The sequence below is a fragment of the Acinonyx jubatus genome, chromosome A3 (genome assembly GCF_027475565.1).
Source record: "Acinonyx jubatus isolate Ajub_Pintada_27869175 chromosome A3, VMU_Ajub_asm_v1.0, whole genome shotgun sequence".
Taxonomy (NCBI): Eukaryota; Metazoa; Chordata; class Mammalia; order Carnivora; family Felidae; genus Acinonyx; species Acinonyx jubatus.
This window is the reverse complement of record NC_069388.1, coordinates 112998106-113018578: the sequence shown is the minus strand read 5'-3', so window position 1 is coordinate 113018578 and position 20473 is coordinate 112998106. Positions and strand designations below refer to the sequence as shown.

Sequence of the window (20473 nt, the reverse complement as noted above, 5' to 3'; positions counted from 1 at the left end):
GCAAAACTGGGATCAGGAAGACACTGTATCCACAGAATGGCCAGTAGCCAAGCCAGAAGTCACTCAATCTTTTTTTTTTAATTTTTTTAAATGTTTATTTTTGAGAGAGAGATAGAGAGAGAGACAGAGCACGAGCATGGGATAGTCAAAGAAAGAGGGAGACACAGAATCTGAACCAGGCTCCAGGCTTTGAGCTGTCAGCACAGAACCAGATGTGGGACTCGAACCCATGAACCGTGAGATCATGACCTGAGCTGTAGTTGGATGCTTAGCCAACTGAGCCACCCAGAAGCCCCCCCAACCTGTCCAATCAGCAGAGTATTTGTGGATATGCAAGGGTTCACAGAAAAGATAACCTACACAACCCATCTGGGAAAAAAAGCTCAGATAAAAAACATGAATGAATTCAAACAGAAATCTCAAGATGGGTGAGATGAAGAGAACACAGTGATGAGTGTAAGCCTCATGATTTGTTACATCTAAATAGTAGGAAAGTGTTTGGAAAGTGTAATTTAAGTCACAAAAAAGAGTACTTGAAAAAGAAGAGGCATTCTGCAAAAACAAAAACAAAAACAAAAAAACCCCTGACATTTCATTCTAGAAGTGTTAAATTATCTCAGTAAAACCTGGAAATTAGGGGTGGTAGAAGGTGAAGTGAGTAAAAGCCTTCGAAGTTCCACCTGCTTTCAGTGTAAGCAAGTGTAAGGAAGTAAAAATGTCCCCATGAGGCTCAACTCATCAGGTTGATAATGAATAGATGAGGAAAAAAATCTTGGCAGGGAAAACTCACTGATATCTTGTTTTCATAGAAATAGGTATTTAAATACCCTGAAAAGAATGGTAACAGTCAATGTTGATGGCACAGGAAGATGTCCAAATGGAAAAAGGACAGAGGAGTTGAAATGGTCATTGGCCAAACTAATAAAAGTAACATAAAGGAGAAAGATAAAAATAAATAGTAAATATTCAATCTATCAATGATTCCATGAATTATGATATGCTGAATATTCCTATTAAAATACAAACATTATCAGATTGGATTGAAAAATAAAAATAGGTATGCAAGGTAGTCAAGGCCTACCACTGGATTAAAAAAAATCTTCCCAATTCACTTTATGAAAGCAGTCCCCTCTTAAATGTAAACTCTGATAGAGTACCAAAAAAATTATACATGAATCTAATTCATGAATACAAATGTTAAAATTCCAAATAAACACCAACAAATAAAATCCAGCAGCAACAATGAAAATAAACCATTACTATATAGGGTTTATTCCAGGAATGCAAGGATGGTTTGAGGAAGGAAATCAAAATAATTAATTGCATCAATAAAAGGGAAACACATAATTCAATCAAACCATAAAAATTCAAAAATATTTCTAATTAAAAAACCTTGAGGTAAAACAGGAAAAGGAAACTACTAAAATACAATGAATAATATTTCAGGGGCGCCTGGATGGCTCAGTCAGTTGAGAATCTGACTCTTGATTTTGGCTCAGGTCATGATTCCAGGGTCATGGGATCGAGTCCCACATGCTTAGCATGGAGCCTGTTTAAGATTTTTCTCTCTCTCTCTGTCTCTGCCCCCTCCCCTACTCACACTCTGTCTAAAATTTAAAAAAAATTGTTTTTAAGAATATTTCATAAAAGTGGACAGCAAATTAGCAAAACATTACAACCATTTGCATCAAAATCAAGAAAAAGTTAGCATGGTTTTTCATCTTAAAGTTCCCATGAATGTGACAAAACAAGATAGTGAAATAATCAAGAAATATTCAAACAGGAGAGATAAATTTAACTCATTTTGATAGTGATATGATTTTATATCTAGGAAATCCACTGGATTATTCAAGTAACCCCTAGATTTACTAAGAAAATCCTAGTAAAAGTATGATATTGGCACAGTAGGAGATAAATAGGTCAAGGGAACAGAATGGAACTCCAGGAACTAAAACTCAGTATTCTGGGGAAACAAATATAAGACAAAGGTAGTATTTCAGTCAGTGGAGGAAATGATGGTTTAGTTGGTGATATTGACACAAATGACTACCCATTTAAAAGAAAACAGAGTTGAACCCCTACCTCAGATTATACGTAAAAATTAATTCCAGATGGACTTAAGATTTAAAAAATGTGTAACTCATGTAGAAGGGGAAATTTAGGCTGTTCTATATACAACCCAGATGTTAGGAAGATCTTTTTAAGACAGAACACTCATTAGCTATTAATAAAAAGACAGTTAACTATGAGAAAACAAGCAAAAACACTATATGGCAATATATAAAAAACATAAACAAAATCAACAGTATAACAATTGATTAGAAAAAAAATCTGCAATGCCCACGACCAATAAAAATCTGTCTGTAACATACAAAGAGCTCTTATAATTGACAAGAAAAAGATAAACATCCCACTGGAAAAACAGCCTGAGGATATGAATAGATACATCACAGAAGAGCAGATCCTTAAGGGCAGTAATGTACAAGAACACATCCAACCTCTCTGAAGTCAGAAGAATGTAACATTACAATAGGATCCCGTTTTCTACCCTTCAGATAGGCAAAAGGAAAATGACAACATTTATGCTAAAGGAGATGCTGGGGAAAGAGTTCTCATACTATGCTGGTGGAAATGTGGATTTTTACACTGCTTCTAAAAGCAATATTACTATACCCATTCATATAAAAATCAGACTCCCTTGGATTCAGAATTCTCATTCCTCAAAATCTATCCCATAGAAGCAAAAGCCCCAATGTGTGAGAATACGTGTGCAATATTTACTGCCACACTGGGTTTGATAACAAATATTAAGAGACAAGGTGGAGTCCCACTAAATGGAAACAGGTGAATGAAATCATAGAATATTATGCAGTCATTAAAAACAAGCTGGCTGACCTGAGCATTTCTAGGATATGTGATTAGATGACAAGTAAGATACAAAGACATATATACAACATGATCAACCTCTCTCTCCTGTTTAACAAGGACCACAGCAGATCTGTAAATGTTTATCTACGTTTCTATACTGATGACAGGTACAGAGAGAAGACACGGAAGTTTATATACACAGGTTGCTACGTTGCTTATGTAAAAGCTGGGGAAGGGAGGAATGGAAGGAGCTAGGGAGCAGGGGAGCCTAAATCAATCAATCAATCAATCAAATAATTAATTAATAAGCAGCAATGAGATAGCCTAGACAATATCCCATTTGGGCAAATCACCCATTTTGACGTTCTAAGATTTTTTTCCAATATACATCTTCTGTTAAACAAAATAAGGTCCTACTATGGACACAATTTTGAATCCTACTTTTTTTTTTTAACATGCTACATCATGAGCCTATGTGCATGTCTGCTGCATTAGGTCCTTTCCTAATCTAGCTTCCCAAACGGGTAATCTGGAGAGAGTCTCCATGGATCAGCCACACATTGCAGGTAACACAAATAGGCCATCAGCCTTGGGCTACCTGGTATATGTAAGAAGGAGGGAAGCTTCTAGAACCTCATTGTGATCCATCCTTCCAGTCACAACAGCTGGGATGTTGCCACTTCATTCCTCCAACTAATGCATGTGGACTCAGGTCTTCAGGACTCAGGACCCCAAGCATACGCCCTCAGTTCATGCCTTTTGTAGGTGACTTTTGGCCACAGCCCCGCCAAGGCTTCATCGAGGGGAATGTAGACAGGTGAGATGAATTTTCCAGAGGCGCATTTCTCTAGGAAGCAGCCACATGAATTAAAGATGAAAATAGGTGGTCAGGAAAAACCAGAATCAACCTCAGTGAGAAATGAAAAGCATACACTCTCATTTAGGCCAAAAGGGTAAAAGAAAGGGAACGTCAAATTCAAATTTCACTGAATTGCTACCTTAAGAGTAATTAGCATACTCTGAGCAGTTAAAACACTTAAACCCAAAACATGTACTAAACAAAGTCCCCAGTGAGTAGGGTATAATATTCCCAACCTGGGAGATCTGTTTACTTTCAGACATACTTGCATTTTAGAACAAAAATAAGCAAATGAATTTATTTTCAAACTCTTCCACATCTGGCTTGCTCCTGGTTTCCACTGACCTCTGCTCACTCTTGCTGGAGGCCTAGCACCTCATAAGACCTCCCTTGCCCCTGCCACCCACACAATCTCCCTTTCTCTAAATTCCTACAGAAGTTACCCCTTGTTCTACAGGAAGACAGTCTACATTTGCTACTGCCCTAGATTACACTGGTTGTCCCATCAACTCCATCGTAATATACTGCAGGTGTGGTAGGATCACATATTGAGATATTCATTATATTTCTTCATATTGCATTCTACCTGCTCACTCCCACCCCAAGCCGTACCCTAACCCCTAATCTCAACACACAACCAGGACTTGATGCTCCCTTGCTTCCAGGAAGGTGGTATGCAAAAGCCCGTGTTGCTGAAACAATAAGTAGCACAGAGGGTGATGGAAAAAAGGAATTCCTCTAACTTGGAAAAACAATGGAGGCAGCCAGTCCTAAGAGTGCTGGGTGCCCAAGATGTAGCAAGATCCAAGAGGGACGCCTCAGTGCTGCCCCTAGGTAGGCGGGACCCTGAGTATGGGGACTCAGGGCATCAGAAGGAACCCAGCCCGGGGGTCAGCACAATGACGAGGGTTTGGTCAATGATGTTCCAGCTGAGACCACAATGCCTGGAAGATTCAAGGCCCCTCCCATGTTCCTGGGAGCATTGAGGAGGCCTCCTGGATCCTTCTGCAGCTCTAAGTAGAAGAACCCCCCCAGTCTAACTGGGTGAACGGGACTTTAGACTTGAATGATCCAATCCAACTGAATTCACTACGAATAGGGAAACGTGGCACCAACTCTAGACCTCAGTTTGTCCCATATAAGCTTTTTGTAAGAGTCAGTTGACACCTAATGTGGCATTTCTCAAACTTTAATTGCACAGAAACTATGTGGGCGTTTTGCTTCAGCGCGGATGTGAAATCGGTAGGTGTGGCCTGAGGTTTGGCATGTCTAACAAACTTCCAGGTGAACAAATACCCCCACCCAGGAATCACACTATGAGAACCAAAGGTCTGGGGCAGGGATTAGCAAACTTTTTCTCTAAAGGGTCCCGTAAAATGTGAGCTTTGTAACCCAGCCAGTCTCCCTCACCATTCAGCTCTGCCAGGGCAGTGTGAAGGCCACCACAGAGAACATATAAAGGAGCCAGCGTGACTCTGTTCCCATAAAACTTTATTGACGGACACTGATATTTGAATCTCCCACAGTTTTCATGTGCCACAAAATATTATTTTTGTTTTGAGTTTTTTTCCCAAACATTAAAAAATGTAAAAAAAAAACAAAACCAAAACCATTCTTAGTTCCCAGGCCGTACATAAACAGCAGGAGGAAGGGACTGGATTTGGCCCATGTGCAGACCCAGCTCTTGGTGCCCAAATAAGTATAGAATCACAAGAGGCACCCCGGGCAATTCGACCCACATGGCTTGCTCAGCCACCTTATTTTCTACCCTGAAGTTTCCCTATTTTCTAGTGCCTATTTTCTATCCTGAAGTTTCCTGTCTGCCTTCCACTAGGACTATGCTTTTCAAACAGCACACACTTTGGGGACAAGTAGATCCCGATAAAATGCCCTTCTTCAAAAATCACCGAGGGGCGCCTGGGTGGCACAGTCGGTTAAGCGTCCGACTTCAGCCAGGTCACGATCTCGCGGTCCGTGAGTTCGAGCCCCGCGTCAGGCTCTGGGCTGACGGCTCAGAGCCTGGAGCCTGTTTCCGATTCTGTGTCTCCCTCTCTCTCTGCCCCTCCCCCGTTCATGCTCTGTCTCTCTCTGTCCCAAAAATAAATAAAAAACGTTGAAAAAAAATTTAAAAAAAAATCACCGAAATGCCTTTAAAAGACCTCCCTAAATGCTTTTTCTTCTAATAAGAGGCATAGCAGAATAACAGGTTCCTGTTTTAGTGAAACAGCTTTTCAGGATGAGACTGACCTTCAACTAGAACTTTCTGAGCTAACGGGGGAGTGACATGATCAGGGGAAGAAAGTCACCCTTGCAAAAATGACTAGTAAATTCAAAAGCAATCTTCTCAAGCCTTTATCCTGTGAACCTGAATTAAGATTCTCTCTATCCCCTTGGCCTCATGTTCCACTTTAAAAACTCAAAAGAGAGGAAAGACGCCTCTCCATCTTGCGGTACCTTTCACCATTAAAAAACCATCCTAGAGATACAGCTGTATCCTTCCAGTAATACACAACAAATGTAAAACCCAGGAGGGAGGTAGTTTTAGAGAAAAAGTGGCCAGGAGCCAGCAGACAGCCACAGCCCCACGCTCCGTTACTGCCCCAAATTTGCCCTGGACATGAGGGCAGGACCCCAGCTGGGACATCTCCTACATAGGGCTTCACATAGAGCAGTGCCCCATAGGGGCTTGTGGGATGAATTGATGGACTTGACCTAGTGGCAGGGGAATTTGCTTGCTCTGTCTCCCCATGCTGGCCAGCCACTCAAAAGGAGAAACTCCTTCGAGGAGCTCACTGCCCCTTGTGAACCATCCCGATGACATCCCAGCATGGGCTCCAGAATCACCCAGACCTGTCTTAGCTCTGCCACTTACTAGCTCTACTGATTTGGGCAAGTTATTGGAACTTCATGAACCTCAAGTTCCTCATTAGTAAAATAAGGCTATTCAATGCCATCCAGAGATAATATTTATAAGAGAACATTTTAACAACCTGTATGGCTCAGGCACTGTTTAATCAGAAGGGTGCCAGCCTTTTTTTTTTAATTTAAAAAAAAATTTTTTTAACGTTTATTTTTTTTTTGAGACAGAGAGAGACAGAGCATGAACAGGGGAGGAGCAGAGAGAGAGGGAGACACAGAATCTGAAACAGGCTCCAGGCCCTGAGCTGTCAGCACAGAGCCCGACGCGGGGCTCGAACTCACAGACCGTGAGATCGTGACCTGAGCTGAAGTCGGACGCTCAACTGACCAAGCCACCCAGGCGCCCCAGAAGGGTGCCAGCCTTAACACCACCCAGCATGACCATACTGGCAAGCACCAACTAACTCTCAGACTGCCAACCTCCCAGGCAGCCCAGGGAGCTCCCAAGGGCTCTTTCAGATGGAAGAGGACCCATGGGACTCCTAGCCACCCCAGGTGGCTAGGACTCTCACACTGCTAGGGGACACGCAGTCAACCTACATGGCTGACCTGGTGGGGAGTAGCGGGGAGTGCCGGCACCTGAAACACCCAAATGTCCATCCCATTTACCTTGAATCCAGGGTAACAAAGACCAAATCTTAAAATGCCACACAAAAAGCAACGGGGTCATCTCTTTGACAATTAAGTCAGCACTGATCTCACAAAGAAAACCCCGTGATCCCTAACCCCTTAAAAAGACACAGTGCCACAGTGCCATGGGAAAGATCCAGACGCTGCTCTAGAATAGCCCGCCTTCTTCCCATAAAAGACCTGACACACTTCACACTTCAGAGCCTGACATATGGCACTCAATACATATCAGCTCTCCCAACCCCACTTTGGGACCAGAAGGAAACAAGAAAATGACCAGATTACAGCTCAATAAACAAATATGCTTAGTACGACTAAGCATAGTCGTACTAAAATTAGAGAAATTGGAGGTCTTGGCCCTGAAAGAGAAAAAAAGGAAACTGCACATTATAAAAAGGAATATGCATTAAAAGTAGAAAGTATCATAAATGCAGCTTATGTGTTGTATTAATAGCAGGTATTTGTTTTTCCTGCTAATAATCTAATTAGCAGTCAATCCGATGCATTCTTTATCATCAGCTGATCCATAATTACTGCTCCATGCTGAGTATTTTCCCGGCACACGATAGCTTTCAACTCCTCAGCACAAACAACCAAATAATTGGTGCTATTATACTAGGGAAGGAACTACTCTCCGAGGGAGGGATGATGTTGGGAGTGGGTAGCCATCCACTATAGCCTTCGCATTTTTGTATCTGTTGGTCAGTTCTCACTGTCCCCTCTCCAATCTGTCTTGAGGCACACCTAAAGCACCTTAACACTCGCAAGAATGGGATACCTTGAGGACTTCCTTTTTTAAAGTTTAACCCTGGGACGAGAAACATTCCCAGTCATCTGCCGGAGAGAAGTGTTCATAAGGATGTCAAATGGTCCAGAAACCACAATATATCTCCCTTTGAAAATGTCGTAAAGTTTTTTCTTTGATTACTGTTATAAAAGGACTCATCCTAGAAGAGCCAGCTTCTGATATAAAACTACTTCATTCAATAGCTTCTGGTGTAAACAAGAGGTGTATAATTCCAGGAAGCAGAGCAAAGGCTGCTATAAAGGCTGGCTGCTAAGGTAAAGAAAGATCTATCCAAGTCATCACTTCCAAGACAGCACAGGGGGTGCGAGAGGGTGAGGGGACAGAAGGAAGCATGGGGTGAACAAGTGATAAGTGCAAAGAGGTAGACTCAAAGGCCAGACGGGTCCCTCTTGGAATCCAGCTCGTCTACCTGCGAGCCGCATGACTTTGGGAAAGTCACTGAACTTCCCTAAGCCTTGAGATTCCTCCTCTGAAAAGTGAAGCAAATAATACCGACTGTACAGGGTTGTTAATGAATAGACGACTACACACACACAGCACCTGGCACTTACTAGGGGCTCAGATTGTTAGTTCTTTGCTTTCATCCTGGATACACCCACCAACAGCTGGTTTTCTGCAAGCCAATAGTTTGTGCCACGTAATTCCATTCTCTGGAATTAAACCTCCGCCGCTTACCTATAGGCATAAGCAGGTTTTAGCCTGGATTCACCACGGGACAGCTACACCAGCCAAAGTCCTACGCATGGTTCCCACTGTCCTGACGGCCCTCCCCCAGCACCCACTCTCCTAGAATCCTCCCCATCCTCCCGTGATCCAGCAACTAAGGGGTTAACACACAGCACATACTTTGGTTCGCTGGTACCCTTGGCACACCAGTTGTTAAAGGTCTCCCTGATTATTTATTATTATTATTATTATTATTATTATTATTATTATTAAAGGGAATAAGACTGGGGAAACTGGAAAGACAGATCAAGACCTTTCTCCAGAGACGGTCTCATCCAGGAAACAGGAATCAATAGCTATAAAAAGAATGAAAACTACATACTCTGACACCAAGTGAGGTGCTGAAATCTGAGTCAGAAGCCACACACTCAGAAGTTTTTGTTTGTTTGTTTGTTTGTTTGTTTTTGAACTTTTTACTGAAGTGAAATACACAAACAGAAAACAGTGTGTGTTCAGTGACTTTTCGCAAAGGGAACACATCCGAATAACCAGCACCCAGATCAAGAAACTGAACAGAACCAGTTCTCCCCAAGCACCCCTGTCCCCTTCTTGTCACTAACCCCATGAAACTGACTTCTAACACCATACATTTGTTTGGCCTGATTTCGTGCTTTATACAAATAGGATCCCACAGCCAAATCTGGCCTGCCTCCCACCTGTTTCAGCACACCCTGCAAACTAAGAATGCAGCTTACATGTATAAATATTTGAAAATACGCAATACTAAAAGAAGACTATTTCATGAGATGTGAAAAATACATGAAATGCAAATTTCAGTGTCCATAAATAAAGTTTTATTGGAACACAGCCATGTTCCACTTGCTTACATTATTGTAAACTCTATAACAGCACTGTTGAGTAGTTACAATAGGAACCGTATAACCTAAAAAAAAAAAAAAATACATACGGTCTGGCTCTTTTGAGAAAAAGTGTGCCAACTCCTATTCAGGTTACATGACATTCACCGTAATACAAATATATTTCTCTGGGGTTTCTAGTTAGGAGCAAAACTGCAGGGTCAAAGATATATACATATGTTCAGCTTTTGTAGACACTACCAAGAAGCTTTCCAAAATACATGCTCCATTGTAAGAGAACAGCTAAAACCTGGAGCAGAAACCATAATGCCAGTTTTAAGAGAGGCAGGGAGAATTCCAGGGAGTTATGTGATCCAGAATTGGGCAAATATGATTAGAAAATCAGTAGGGCCTCCGAGTAGAGAGGGAAAATATCAGACTTATTAGGTTTACATTTCTTTTTGTTCTGACTCCATGCACACTTGTTAAAAATATAGTTCCCTTTAATGTTGCCATGCTCCATGAAAATAGACAAGAGTGAAAAAACCATGTTTCCGCTTGGGATCTTGGAGTAGACACTGACTTTGTCATTCAGACCACATAACAAAAGCACCACCATGAGCCCTTCAGTAGTTAATCTGAACTGCAGACAAAATATCCAAGAAGACATTAGCAGCTCCTGATTTTCTGCTTTCGTAAGTTGAAACGTACACACGGACAGCAAGTACGTTAGTAACACCCATCCTCCCAAGCAGCCGTGAAGAAGCTGAGCCCGGTACTGGGTGCAGCCGGCAGTCAGTCTGACTACAAGGCAGGACTGAGCAGTCATCAAGGGGTCTTCAGGGCTAAACAGCACCACACAGGCAGGGCGCCCTCTGCTTGGGGACAGAGGCACTTCCCTGGAGTCATCCACCACATATTTGCCTTGCATTTCAAACAGGACATATTAGGTTCTTTCAAGTGACATTTTTCCTCTTAGAGGGGAATTGCTTCTGATTGTCCAAGCACCACATTCATCAGGAAAGGGATTCAAATCAACGGTGTCTGTCTTAATTGCACAATCCCGTTGACTTTTGAGAGGAACAGCCTCGTGAATGACAGCAAAGTTTCATTTCCGGCTGTCAACCCCGCCAGCCTAGGAGGGAAGTCCTCACCGACACGTGGACGGAGCCACTCTGGCCCAGCATCTTCCCACAACAGATGGTAGCATCCTGTGGAATGTTTCTCTAGGGCCCGGGGGTAAGTCAAACCTGGCCGTTCCTGGAAGAAAACCCAAAGTCTTCCTGGACCTGCAGTGGTCCTTCCGAGATGGGCTCTCTGGTGCCCCTAATTCACTCCTCAGTTCCCTTCCGCACGCAGAAAAGCAACACTGGTCTTCCATCAGAGGTCAGGAGTCATTGCTCAGCAAGAGCGCTAACCTTTTGTCCATATGAAAATATACATATAACATGTACCTACATAAAATAGATTTCAATGCTAAGCAGAAGCTGAGCATGACCATAATAGAAACAGCATGAGCTTTAGAGTCAAAAGAGTGAGTTCAAGACAACTTACTGGTTGGGGGTGCCTGCCAGAGTCGCCTCCCCCTTCTAACCTCGGCTTCATCATACTTCAGAAAGTGAGAGTGTTACTAACTTCCAGCTCACGTGGTTGCAGGAAAGATCAAAGGAGGCATTTGTGAATACAAACACCGTGTAAACTGTAAAACATCACAGGAAGCGGTGGAGGAAAGAAGCTCCCGCTTAACATCCTGTTCCTGATTCACCTTTAATTAATCAAGTCTTTGAGCCAGTTCCCCCACCGATGAAGACCCCAGCCCGCCATAAGCACCTTAGTCAATTCCGCACCCATCTGGCAGCCATCAATTGGCCGTCTATTAACAGCCAATTATCTGGGCAGCTTAATTAATCTGTGCACCACGTGCTCTGATCTCCCTGAGATCCTAGAATACAATGAGCCTGAAATATGGGCGCCAGCTAATTTTTCAATGGCCATCAAGGAATTTGGCGTGCATTATTCCTGTGTGTTGCAGCTGCGAGTGATGGGCGCATAAATATTGATTGGACCAGTCTCTCTGTGGCTGGGGGGAGGTGGGGGGGGGTGGTGCGGGTAATGAATGACTGAAGTGTTCTCAGAGGAACAAGAAAAGCTACATAAATCTCCAGTCCCGACCACAGGGAAGAAAATCCTAATTTCTAAACCATAGTGAGACAAGGAAAAGGGACAGTTAGCCTCTTTGGAGAGAGCTTGTCAAGATGGGGCAGTCATACCCGTTCTCTAGATACTTCCCTCTCTCTCCTGGCCTGGAATGAGATGCAAATTGGGTTTAAACAACCAGGATCATTAGAAAGGAGGCAGCTGGGTGGCTGTTCCCTTCATCTGGGAATTCAAATCCAATGGCAGGAACATGTGAGCATACAGCTCTCCCCTGCATTTCCTTGAAAGATCTCTATAGTGCTTACAGTTAAGAAGACAAGTGACATGAGGAGAATTTAATTATTTTTTTAAGTGCCTAATCTTGTCTCTGGGAATGGTATGCAGAAGAGACGTTGTACTTGGAAGCGGGGTTCTCCGGGACGCCGTGGGTCAGACGGCTCCTCAATTTCTGCGAGAAGGGCTTACGCTGCTCCCAGGGCATCCAAGCGAGCGGAATGGCCCGGGGTGGCCCAGGGCAAGGCAGTCACTTCCCTCCTTCATTAACAACTGCTTTTTCATCCAAGGCATCAGGGACACAGGCTGCTCCAGACCTTGGCTGGAGCCACAGGGAAGTCCCAGGCCCCTGTCCCCCCATCCCAAGACTTCTTCCTGGGGCTCCTGGCCGAGTGCCCTGGGGCTCTCTGCTCTAGATCCCACCAGCTTTCCAGGAGACACAAATAAGAGGAGGGAGAATGTGGTGGAGGGAAGAGGGGATGGTGTGAAAGAGAAGCAGGAGGAAAGAGGACCCCCAGCTAACACGGCAGAGACCTCTCCCCCTCTCTCCCCTCTCAGCTTCCGAGCGTTCGTTCATTAGGTCCTGTGAGGGCAGCAGCTGCTGCCAAATGCAAACACTGCTGCCCCAGAAGGTCACATCAGGCCATTTATTCTGAAATACCAAAATACCAGAGCCAGCAGATTTCAGGAGCTTCTGCAGAATTCCCCAGGGTACCCGAGTACGTGTGTGTGTGTGTGTGTGTGTGTGTGTTCTTCCATATCCCAAAGGGGTTCTTTCTTAATCAGCTCAACATCTGAGGACTCAGAGACTGATTTATTTTTTTGGTTAATCTAGCGTTTCTGGTAAAATAATTAAAAGATAAGTAATAGACACGGAGTATCTGTGGTGTAATTATTTATAGCCACGAGGTCTTACTTTCAGAGTCATTCCCAAATTACCCGAAACGACTGAGACCTGCTGGCGGGGCGAGGGCGAGACAGGCAGGGGGACCGTAGCCAGGCTGCCTCCATTTCACAGCTGGGGAGACTGGGTCCCAGGAGAAAGGACCGGAGTTCCCTCCAGCATGGCCAACGGACGGCCACACACACACAAGAAAAGCCAGAAGGTGAAACCACACGTGATGATGTGACACGAGCTGCCAGGGGAGGGTCGGGCTCTCAGTCTCCTGACTGCAGTGAACAGTGCGAGTCTCTGAGGCTCCTGTGAGTGGGAAGGCTGACCACCCAGGGGCCCTGCGGCCAGCTGCGGCAGGCAGTGGGCACATTCACACTCACGTACCCCACAGATGGTGGGTCTCTAATGTTGCTCTCTGGGGTGGCATGTGCAAAAGCCATGGCAGGCTTCGCACACTGCCCCGGACGGAGGAGCGGGGGATCTGTCCCTGCTTTCTAATTCAGACACTCTTTCTCAAAGTGCAATGGGGACTTTGAGATGCTCTCTGGAGGAGCGACAGAACTGGACACGTTAGACACTAAACAAGGGCACGGCAACACATATCTTCAAATGCACCTGACAATGGAGAAGACGGTTTTGGAAATGTGCGGTGGAAGGCTGCGGGAAAGGACGCAGGCAAACGAGGCAGACGAGCTATCCTGTGAACCAGGCCGGGTGGAAACCCTGGGCCTCAGGCATCAGCCAAGGCAGCCTCATTCTGTCCCTGTTTAGTTTATAAATGACCTCTGATGAGTGGAAATTAACACTTTGAAATGAAGCAAACACACGAGCAACCTTGAAAAAGGGTAGTCTCTAGACAGGCTGAGGGAGGCTTATGACAGGAACATTAATTTCTCTTTCCCTCTTGGTTTTGGCCCTTTGTCTTCCCTGACTTGAGCAGGTATCATTCTATGCCTCCAGGAACATTTGAGACAGGGATTCCTGGTCTTTGTTTCCAAAAGCAGGAGGCCACTTCGGTGAACAAGGGTTTAGTGAGAGAGAGAGCTCCCCACACTGACTCAAAAAGAGTCCCTCAGAATGATCCGATCCATAGGTCCCTAGACAGGGCCTCCCACCTGGCCCTGAAGGGGAGTGCTTTCTTAGCCAGAAAGCAAGCTGGGATGTGGGTACAACCCAGTGTGGGCAGACTCCCACCAGCCTGATGGGCTTGAATTTGGCTGCAGGGGAGAGCTCAGGGTAAAAAAAAAAAAAAAAAAAAAAAAAGCTTGTTGATATCTACAAAAACAGGCTATTTCTTGAATATCTGAGGTTCCAACCTGCTACTTTCGTATTTCTCAGCCTTGTACAGCAGCCGCTGCTGGACCACGAAGCAACACTACCCTCCACCTGCTTTGGGAACCACAGCGGGGGGGGGGGGGGGGGGGGGGGGGGGCAAAGAGCCCAGAGCCTGGCACCAGCACACGCATGAATGAAGGAAACAACGGACGCTTATCTGATGGTGGGCTACTTCTGGTCACGCCAGGGTCAAATTCCTTGGACAGAGTCCAGGATGCATGCTCCGAGTGTCAGCAGATTAACAGGGTCTCTCTCTCTCTCTCTAAAATTCATGATTTTTTTTAATGGGAGAAATGATCTACTAAATGGGGAATAAAATAACAGTGTCATATACTCAAGGCATTTGTGGCATGCAAATACTACCAAAAGACAAGCTCTTTTCTAATAGCGTTTGCTATATTTCTAGTAGAGCACAAATACATCTACATAGGCCCGAGGCACTTTATTCAAAGCCTTTACATTTCCAATACCTTCCTCAAAAAGTACCCTCAGGCCTCAAATTCTTTTGCTTTTACTAAGCCCTAAGCCCCTGGACTAAATTTAGTTTCTTGGAAGAGACAAATGTGCTGCTTTTTTTTTTTTTTTTTTAATTCTGTCGGTTATTGTATAATTCTCCAAATGGCAAACAAATGATACAGGAGAGAAGAAATTAAAACATTTTCCAGGTATTTTTACTGGTATAGTATTTATCACTAAAATACAGTTTGACTTAAGACATCAAACTTGTTACACGATTTTCAATTAGGAATTGGAGCTCAGCAGAATTTGGAGGGGGGAGGGACCCAGTAAAAGAATCAAATCAACATTAAGAAGTCAAACTTAAAGAAATCTTTACTTGAGCTATTAATAGAGCCAGCCCTTCTTGGAACTTAAAAAAAAAAAAAAAAATCCAATTAATTTTCTTAAACCAGGAGTGCAGCGTGCCTTCTCTACATCAGTTGGATTGTGACAAGGCACAGATTTTATTTTTATTATCAGGTCCACTTTGGAGATCCCATCCCCAGGCCAATGAGGATGCTTTCCAACACTGGGAAAAAAATTTAAGGGCCTGGGAATTACAGCCTGTAGTGGACTCCAGGGAAGGCAACTTGCCATGGAAAGTCTACGTGGAGGGGTCCCTGGCCCAGGAGCCCCAGCCCCAGTCCTCTCCTCTCCAGTTTCTGGGGTGTGGGGGCGGGGGGAGGGCGGGAGGGGGAAGCTCAAGGTTAAAGGAAAAAAAAGAGTGCTTGTTGATATTCTGACTTCTTTTTAGAGAAGTCCCCTGACTTCTCTAAATATTTTTTTAATTTTTTTAATGTTTCTTTGTTTTGAGAGAGAGAGAGATGGAGTGAGAGTGTGGGAGAGGCAGAGAGAGAGGAAGACACAGAATCCGAAGCAGGCTCCAGGCTCTGAGCTGTCAGCACAGAGCCCGACGCGGGGCTCGAACTCACAAACTGCAAGATCATGACCTGGGCCGAAGTCAGATGCACAAACAACTGAGTCACCCAGGGGCCCTTCTAAATATTTTTAAGTGAAGGGCACCCACTGCTTGTGCTTTGGGAAATAAACTGACCCCCTCTACCAAGGTGGGAAGGAGTCCAGGAAGGACAAAAACTTCCCTAAGGCTTCCTTTCAATGTGTCCAAGTCAAGAGCTCTTCAAAGGACCATGAATGATCATTTCCTAGGAAAAGCTAGGATACTGAACTCACACAAAACTGAGTTTTTTGCCTACAATAGACAAACATCCCATCCAAATTCCTACTATTGAGGAAATAATCTCTGCCTTGGAAAGGATGCTGCAATCATTGGCTGCAACCGGACCCTCCCCACCAGGGGGAGCTCTGTCCAGCCAAAGGAGCCTCCTCAGCCCCAGGTGGCCTCCTCCAAGAGCAGATCAGGATTCCCCCCTGAGGAGGTTCCCCCACAAATTATACCAACACTTTCCCCCCTCCCTGGAGCTCTCCAAAGGCAAGTGTCTAGGCACAAACCATGGAAATGCTGGAAAGGAGGTTGGGAAGCACATGCTGTGAACACCCCTAGCCTCACCCCATTACCCACAAGTGCAGATCCAGGCAGTCCACACAGCAGAGCGGCATGGAAGGAGCCTGTGGGTGGGCGGTGCCGAAAACGATCCCATTCCATTCTTACCCTGGATGCTGCCACTTAATAATAGCCTTGTTGTCGTGGGCCAACTGTAACTTCATTATTCAGGCTTATCTGCATAAACGTATTATCTGCCTTATGTGGTTGTTGTGGAGATTAAATGAGCGAATACGTGTGAAATAGAGCTTGTGAATTTGTAAGGCACCACACAAATGCTAGCTTTTGTTACTTCGCCCGAGTGCACATGCTCACACGAGCTTGGTCCTTGAGGAACTCAAGAAGAATGAAATCATTCGGCCATGTTTGCGTGGGGCCAAACTACAAAAAAAAATCAACACACTTAATATTCTTCATCTAGCTCCAAATATTATACCCATCAATAGGCTGCTTCAGACTCACATGGAACACTTGTATAGACAGTGATTCTGGGACCTTCTCCCAAACCCACAGAATCATAGTCTCTGCAATAAGCCACAAAACTTGTATGTTAAACACTCTCCAGAGGATTCTGCCATGCCGTCAGGTTTGGGAACCAACCGCACGCCTTTGTACAGGATGTGCAAATTTCCTAAACAGGTCAGTCATGGCAATAACATTGTTCTGGCGCTCAGAAGGACTCTGTCTCTCCGTCTCTTTCCTCGGATACACATATCCTAAGATACGGAGGGGTGTTCATCTACCAGACACAAATACACTTACGAAGAGACACAACACATATACGTGGGCACACGAGGTCACACATACCGGCAAAAAACAGAAAGGAGAAATATACTAAGAAGGGCGCCTAATAATAAAAGGTATCAAGATTTTAAAAGTCTATAGAATTTGTGCTTCTCAAGGACACAGAACATGGGAGGAAGAAGTAAGATATTAAGACCAAAAGCAAGTGGCCAAAACTAGAAGCCCACCTCTTCCATGACTGCACACCACTATGTCCAGAATTCCAATATTAGACCACTCCCCCCACCCCACCCACTACTCACTTGTTTGTAATTCTGCCTCAACCAGGAACTTGTGAGAGCCTCCCTACCTCCCTGCAAAGGGCAGGGACATAGTATCTTCATCGCAGCAGCCTCCAAACCCAGCACAGAGCCTGGCATCTAGCTGGATTCAGTAAATGTGTGTCCAGCACATGCCAGGGCAAGAAGAGGCAGGTAAAGACGAAAGACAAAGTGCACAAAGAGGGATATGGATCTCTTGTCCCAGCTCCCTGGTGTAAACTAAGAATAAGTAAGCTTAAGGTAATGAGGTTCAATGCAAAACAGAGAGAGTTCACGTCCCTGCAGGCGTCATTAACTGCATCACAAGGAGCAGAACCACCCTGGGGGAAAAAGAAGAAAAGCTCTCCAGATCTACAGGCAGGTCTGAGGTGAGAAAATTGATCCAAAGGCTTTTTGAAGTCACCAGTCTGATCTCTCACTCCCCTGCTTACTACCCCTCCAAGGGCCCCTAGCACCCCCGAGGTCCTACCCAATCCTACCCTTTCACACTTGCCCGCCCTTACTCCTGCCGTCAGCCACGTGGTTTACACTCAAATTATGCCAACTTCACACAACCCGCTGTGTCATTCCTCTGAGCCTGTTTGGTACAGTTAACCTCTACCTTGAATGCCCTCCCTACCTCCTGGCAAACCTACTGTTCATCCTTCTCAACTCAGTTCTGTCACATCCTCCTCCCCCAGGAAGTCCCCAGGCTCCCATGACACCCAGTACAGTGAGCCCTGTTGGCGCTCAGCACTCTGTATGATCCTGGCACATTCCTGAGCAAAGCCCCTACCCCTAGAAGGTGAGATCTACATATTTGTACCCATAACACCTAGCACACTGCCTGGCACACAGCAGACCGTCAATAAACGCTTGTGGGACTCAACTCGGCATTAGCAAGATTCCAAACACAAGTACCAGAAGACTTAGTTAAAAAGGGATCTGAAAGACACCTTGATTTAGTGGAAAGGTTCTGAATATCAGAGGTCTGAGTTCAAGTCAGAACGACCTAAGGCAAGGCACAAAGACTGAACCTGTTTCTTAATCTATGAAATGAGGATACCACCCAACTTACACAATTACTTATGAAGAAGCACCTATTGTTTACCTGGCACAAACTGGGCCTCTGTATGGACTTACTGGGGAGACCCCCTTCTCTCCCCATCCCCCCCCCCTCACTTTTTTAGCCTCCAGCTTCAGACCATACCCTCTTCCAAAGGCTTTTTCCAAGTCCCTGGAGGACTGCTCTGGACCCAGTTAGTAAATGTTGTCTGCCTGGTCAGGAACCTCCAGAGGCCTCCTTCTGTGTCCCACGACCAGGTCTGAGGAAGAGGAGACTCAGGAATGGGGACTCTGAATTAAAGGTAAATGTGTGAATGTAAATTAAAGGGAGAACCTTCTGGCTGGGCTTGGAGGAACCCACTGGGCAGGAGTTGGAAAAGCCACTTGGATTCTCATTTCCCCAACTCCCCACCAACATCCAGGGGTCTGGTTTTACAGGCTCCTCAGTGGTGTTCAGGGCACATTCAACTTCCCACGCAGCTAAAGAGATCGGGGACAGCAGGGGTGGCGACAGGCCGGCGGGCCCGGGCAGCCAGCGTGCGGGAGGCTGCACGGCGCTCGCCCGCGATGCACACGCGCGCGCGGCGCACCCCGGGCCTCCGGCCTCCCCTGGTCGGGCCTGGCAGCTGCGGGAAGGAAGGAGGTCAGCGCCGCGGCCAGACTCCTCGCGGGCGCCAGCACCGGCCCGCCCTGCCACCCGACCCCACCGCCCGCGACTCTCCCGCGGCGTCCACGGACTGCCACCCCTGGGCGGCTCGTCTGCAGCGTCCCCTCCGCCCCGGGACCCCAGCGCGCTGCCCAAGTTCAGCTCCCCACTCTGCCCGCGAGCGCGCTCCCGCCACCCACACCCACTCCCACTGCCACACTTCACGGGTCGGGAGATGCCTCGAGCCTTCCTAAATCCAGAAACATCACCCCGTGGCCGCATCCGGCGCCCCGTTACCTGCTCGCGGCACCCAGCAAACCCGCCCTGGCTTCCCGGGAGCCCGCAAACCCGGCGCGCGGGCTGCGCGCACTCCTGCAAATCAGTGCCCCGCGCCCACCACGCCGCCCAAGCCCGTACCTTGGGGGTCTGCACTTCAGGTCCCGGCGGCAGCTCGAACTTCTTCTTGGTTACCCAGAAGAACAGCAGCACGGTGAGCCAGAGCACCCCGAAGATCGGCAGAGCCAAGCGGCGATTCAGGCGCCGCATGGTCCCGTTTGCCTCGTCTTCTCCGCGACGCTACGCCCCTGGGGCACCCCCTGGCGGTCAGGGTCGGCGGGGCAGGAGTCCTGGAGAGCGCCGACCTCCGGATCAGGGTGCTGGGGCGGCAGGAAGCTGCTGGGTGCTCCGCCCGCTTCGGAGAGAAGCGAGCTGGGGCGGGGGGCGCGGGGCGCAAAAGGGCCGGGAAGGACCGAAGGGCAGCCAAGCTGGACACACGTTCCCGCCGGAGAAGCGCAGTGGCAGCTGAGATGCTCCCTGCGCCGCCGCCGCCGCCGCCGCCTCGCCCGCCGCCGCCGCCGCCGCCGCGAGGGAAACGGACTCGAGCTGCGGGGAGGGAGGAATCCGAGGCTGTGCCCGGCACCCCGGGAAGAACAAGAGGGAGGAGGGGGGGGAGCGAAGCGAGAGCGTGGGCCCGACAGACCGACTCCGAGGGAGCCCGGGCGGGAGCGAGCGGGGCTCTGCGAGGGGGGCGCTACCGCCGCCCGCCGACTGAGGCGCACGGTGCGGCTCCGGGGCCGCCGGCGCAGCCGAGCCCTGGCCGCGGCTCCGGGGCCGTCCGGGGCTGGGCCGGGGCGGGGCAGGAACGGTACCCCCGCAGGCCCGCCACCCCAGCCGCAAGGCGGGACCTAAGGGCCAAGCCCGGGCCGGGTTGAGCTGTGCCTGGGAGGACTTTCCCGCTCGGCGCGGGGGCTGCACGTGGCGCTCACGCCCGGAGCCGGTCCCCAGTGCACCCGCCTTCCGGGAGCCGGCGCCGAGACCGGGGGACGCGGGCGCTGGCGGGGCTGCCGCCTGGACCGCGGTTCACTCTCCTGGCCTTTCAGGGCCAAGGCCGAGTTCAGCCAACTCCCCCGGGGTGTTTCTATGCCTGCCTGCA

General features: G+C 47.2%; 1 protein-coding gene across 3 annotated transcripts in view; it reads right to left on the bottom strand.

Annotated features, from left to right (window-relative positions):
* GALNT14 (polypeptide N-acetylgalactosaminyltransferase 14) overlaps positions 1 to 19881 on the bottom strand; it is a 208150-nt gene extending 188269 nt beyond the window's left edge. Inside the window, exon 1 of one of the 3 annotated variants that reach the window (XM_027033492.2) lies at positions 19459 to 19881. In XM_027033492.2, coding sequence (XP_026889293.1) covers positions 19459 to 19587 — 129 coding nt within the window. In that variant the 5' untranslated portion in view covers positions 19588 to 19881. The remainder of the gene's footprint in view (positions 1 to 19458) is intronic. The other 2 variants (XM_027033488.2, XM_027033487.2) reach the window with 2 other exon arrangements.
* Positions 19882 to 20473: the final 592 nt, after the last annotated feature.